At 45.2% G+C, this 4,607-nt stretch overlaps 1 protein-coding gene across 1 annotated transcript; it reads left to right on the forward strand.

Moving 5' to 3' along the window:
* The first annotated feature begins 6 nt into the window (after positions 1 to 6).
* LOC141372078 (disintegrin and metalloproteinase domain-containing protein 1-like) lies at positions 7 to 1,901 on the forward strand. The gene has a single exon (XM_073890549.1). It carries the CDS (start codon positions 128 to 130, stop codon positions 1,307 to 1,309), a length of 1,182 nt encoding a protein of 393 aa, XP_073746650.1. The 5' UTR covers positions 7 to 127; the 3' UTR covers positions 1,310 to 1,901.
* The last annotated feature ends 2,706 nt before the right edge of the window (positions 1,902 to 4,607 follow it).

Below are 4,607 nucleotides of genomic sequence, written 5' to 3' on the forward strand. Positions count from 1 at the left end.
GGAGTGTGACTGTGGACCTGACTGTGGTAATAACCCATGCTGTGACCAAACATGTAGGCTGAAGGAGCATGCACAGTGTAGTGATGGACTATGCTGTTTTAATTGCCAGTTGAGACATAAGGGCTTCATGTGTCGTTCTGCTTTTGGAGAGTGTGACCTCCCAGAGTATTGTGATGGTACTTCTAGAGAATGCCCCAGAGACCACTATAAGCAAGATGGTACATCGTGTGATATAATTCACTATTGTTTTATGGGCCGGTGTAAGAACCCTGATACTCAGTGCATGGATATATATGGGTTCCCAGCAAGGTCAGCCCCAGAAAACTGTTATATTTTTATGAACACCAAAGGGACCCGGTTTGGAAACTGTGGCTTTGGGGCCTCACCTAGTTCAAAATATGTTAAGTGTTTTGATGAGAATATATTTTGTGGGAAACTTGTATGTACAAATATTAGACAGATACCAGCAATCAAACACCACCATACATTGATCCAGGTCCCTCATGAAAAAGACTTCTGCTGGAGCATGGATGCCTATAATGATATTGATATCCCTGATGACGGAGATGTGGACACTGGCACCCTTTGTGCCCCACACAAAGTCTGCGTGAATTACTCCTGCATTGATCGTGCTGTGTTCAAGTATGACTGTGAACCAAAAGAGATGTGTAATGGGAGAGGAGTTTGCAATGATTTAAGGCACTGCCATTGTGAGGAGGGCTATGCCCCCCCTGACTGCAAAGCTCCAGGAAATGGGGGTAGTGTGGACAGTGGTGCCCCTGGCAAATCACCTAATGAAAATCTAAGTGCAGGAGGAAGTGGCATTATTACTAAACGTAAGAATGAAATGGACATTGTTGGCAAGGCAATTTTCATACTCCCCGCATTTCTTTTACTATTATTGTTGATTTTAATACTTGCCATTAGCCTTAGGGCTGGAATTGAGTCAATAGAGACGCCAGGAGGCTCCTCAGAGGAGACCTCAGAGACCACAGAGACTACTGAGGACACACAGGACTTAGGAAATAAACCCGCGGATATTTCAGAGATGGGTCCAGAGGAGACTCCAAAGGAAGCCCCCCAACCACAGGAGGAGCCCCCACCGCTGGAGGCCCCTCCACCGCAGGAGGAGCCGCTACCCCAGGAGGCTCCTCAACCACAGCAGGCCCCTCAACAACCGGAAGCCCCACCCCCCGAGGCCCCCCCGCCCCCCGAGGCTCCACCCACCCCGGAGGCCCCCCCGCCCCCGGAGGCCCCCCCGCCCCCGGAGGCCCCACCACCAGAAGTCCCAGGAGCACCTGCACCATAAGAGGTAGCAGGTGAAGGACTAAGGAGTAACCGAAGGCAGAAGAATAGTGGAGGAAGAAGCCAAATACATCAAATACCTCAAGCACTGAGTGGGAATGAGAGGCTCATAGAGGCAAAGGTGAAGTGAGAAATGATGGATCCAGTGGCTCTAAATGGACTATGTAGTCTAGAGAAACATAGTAATCTGGGAGGAGGAAACCAGCTTTCAATATTTACTTTAGCAATTTGGTTATACATCGATACATGAAATCATATACAAAATATTCTGTAGTATTGCCTTTGCCCATTTCATGAAAAAATTTTATTTAAGCTCTTCTCATGGATCATTGCATCAATATCCTGTATCACTTGGTTCAATTTCTGAGCTAAAATGATCTGTCAGGGAATACCATCTTCCATCTACCTCGTTTCACGCAATTGTATTATCTGTATCTATATTATTACAATCCTGGGATTATTCACACAAGTCACATCAATGCATTATTTTAGGAATGATATCTACTGAGTACTCTAATTTACCATGACAGTTTCCGTTCATGAAACAGAGGTAATTTAAATTAAATAAAGGCAATTTTTGGATGAAACATTACTTCAGCCTCGATGCAGCCTAGTAATTGGGGGCTTTATATATTGGGGCTGTCTGGAAGAGGCTGCATCTGATTCAGGGATCCAGTGGAATGGGGCAGGGTGGACACCTGAGGCCAGTGGACACATACACAGTGTTGAATTCATGTTTCAGTTTTGCTTATTCTCCTGGTTTCTTAATTTCTATATTAAAGTTGGTATTTTATCTACTGACAATTCATGGGAACCTCTCAAATTACAGGTAACAATACATAAACTTTGAGGTAACTGATCTGTCATGGTTTAAGGAAAGCCTACAGACAATATATAAATCTATTTATAAATCTGTTGCAACAAAATGATACCAGTAGATCAGATCCCCCAACTATTCAGAGTCTCTATTGCAGTATTTACATTTTATGTAACAATGTGCCTAAAAAAAAACTATTCCTTTTATTCATGATATTTTTCCAAAACAGACACAATCTTTTTTTTTCTTAAAGATTTTACTTATTTGAGAGAGAGAGAATGAGAAACAGAGAGCACAAGAGGGAAGAGGGTCAGAGGGAGAAGCAGACTCCCCGCTGAGCAGGGAGCCCGATATGGGACTCGATCCGGGACTCCAGGATCATGACCTGAGCCGAAGGCAGTCGCTTAACCAACTGAGCCACCAAGGCACTCAAAACAGACACAATCTTTAATCATCTTTATCGTCACGTTAGCTGCTTTTATGACCCATGTCAACGTCTAGTGGTGTTTTACAAAACAACTCAAGCATAAGAGAAAACAGTAGGCTACCTTTCCTAAGCACCGTGAGAGCTCTTTTCTTCTCCTTGGATGCTAAGAGCATGAGAGCTGTGTAAGCTTGGAGTCTTGTGTTCTCCTAGCCTAACAAATCCAGCCAGAAAGGATTTTCTGAGAGTAAACAAATAACCTTTTTAAAAAAGAAGAGAGTCACCTTTCTTCTGGTTCAGGGGGCTTTCATCTTCCCTGTCCCTAAATCCCAGGTGCTACTTTCTGGCTGATTGGTCTTAGACATCGGCCTTCACTTCCTCAGGCCTAGGTTTCTGCTTCAGTAAGATGGCCACACAAAGGATGCCTCTCACAGAATGGCTGAGAGATTAAGTTAGGTGACGTGTGTGCCGGTACTGAGTGCACTTCTTGGCATACAGCGGGTGCTCAGATCAACACTGAGAAGATCTAAACTCAACTGTGTCGATGTATCTACGATTGTATGAATCGTATGTTGTTCAGCAATGGTAAGATCTACCGCTACCGAGTCACAATACTGCACTTCCTTTATGCCTATGGCATTCGGACCTATCATATATACGGTCCTTTGCAAACACATTCTACTTCCCCTACTAAACTGAAAATCTCTGGATGTGAGGAGGAGTAAGATTTGGTTGATGTGGCAATCACTACCTTGGGCCCAGTTACGGGTAAGACTGGTAAGGACTTTCTTCCTTTCCTTAGAGCCCCTTTCAAGACCATGGTGGCATTAAAGGCAATCCTGCCGCTTGGATCCTAAGTCAAGGATTCTAGCTTTCTCTCTCTTCTGACTGTATCCTTAGTCCTTAATGTGCAAATGGCTCAGGACAGGCCGACTTGCACATTTGAAGCATGCTGTCCAACCGTGGTGCTTTTTACAGAAGCCTAATTTGACAGTGAAGCTGACACATTCCACCTCTCCTCATCCGTTCATTCATTCATCCTTTCATTCATTCATCCCATCACTGTTGAGTCCTTATGTATGAACTGGTGTACTAGTACTAGGGACATGGTAGAAAATAAGACAAAGTCTATGATCCCATGAAAATGAAAAAAAATTACAAACCTGGCACAAACAGAAAGATAACTACATGATGTGCCAGGTTGTAATACATGCGATGGAACAGAATGAAGCAGTGCAAGGGGAACAAGGGTGATGTTAGGGTGGAGTGCTATTTGAAGCCAGTGGTCAGAGAAGGGGAAGAGCAAATCAGGGAGAGGGAAGGCTAAGTGGAAGGGTCCGGAGATGGGAGCACGCTTGGCATGTTTGAAGATCAGCAAGGAGGTCACCATTATCTGGACAGAGTGGGCATTGTGGAGTGGCAGCTGAGGGCTGTGGGTGAAGGCAGGTCACATGAAGACTTGGTAAGGATCGGTAAGGAATTATGTTTCTTTTTTTTTTTTTAAAGATTTTATTTATTTATTTGAAAGAGAAAGAGAGAGCACATGAGAGGGGGGAGGGTCAGAGGGAGAAGCAGACTCCCTGCTTCTCATCATCAGACACCCCTGATCGATGTGGGACTCGATCCCAGGACTCCAGGATCATGACCTGAGCTGAAAGCAGTCGCTTAACCAACTGAGCCACCCAGGTGCCTCAGGAATTATGTCTCTATTTCAGTGGAGATGGGAAGCACGGAAGGGTTTTAGCAAAGGAGTGACCAGAGCTGAGAAGTACTGAAGGATCACTCCATCTGCCACATGATCCAAGAGCAGGCAGGGGTAGGGCGATGGGCCATTGCATAAGCAGAGAATCCTTAGAGACCTTGTGACGTGCCAAGTGGGAGATGTTGGAAGCTTTTAGGAGGGTGGTTGAAGCGGTAGTGGTGAGAAGAGGCTAGAATCTGGGTATATTGTGAGGTAGAGCTCAAAGCATTTGCTGACAGAGCAGATGTAGAGTGTAAGAGGAAGGCGGCAAAGGAGGACTCCAGTGGCCCTGCCCTGAGCAACTGCAAGAACAGAGTTGC

Source organism: Callorhinus ursinus, unplaced genomic scaffold (assembly GCF_003265705.2).
Source record: "Callorhinus ursinus isolate GAN/ISIS: 27379988/994484 unplaced genomic scaffold, GSC_fseal_2.0 scaffold761, whole genome shotgun sequence".
Lineage (NCBI taxonomy): Eukaryota > Metazoa > Chordata > Mammalia > Carnivora > Otariidae > Callorhinus > Callorhinus ursinus.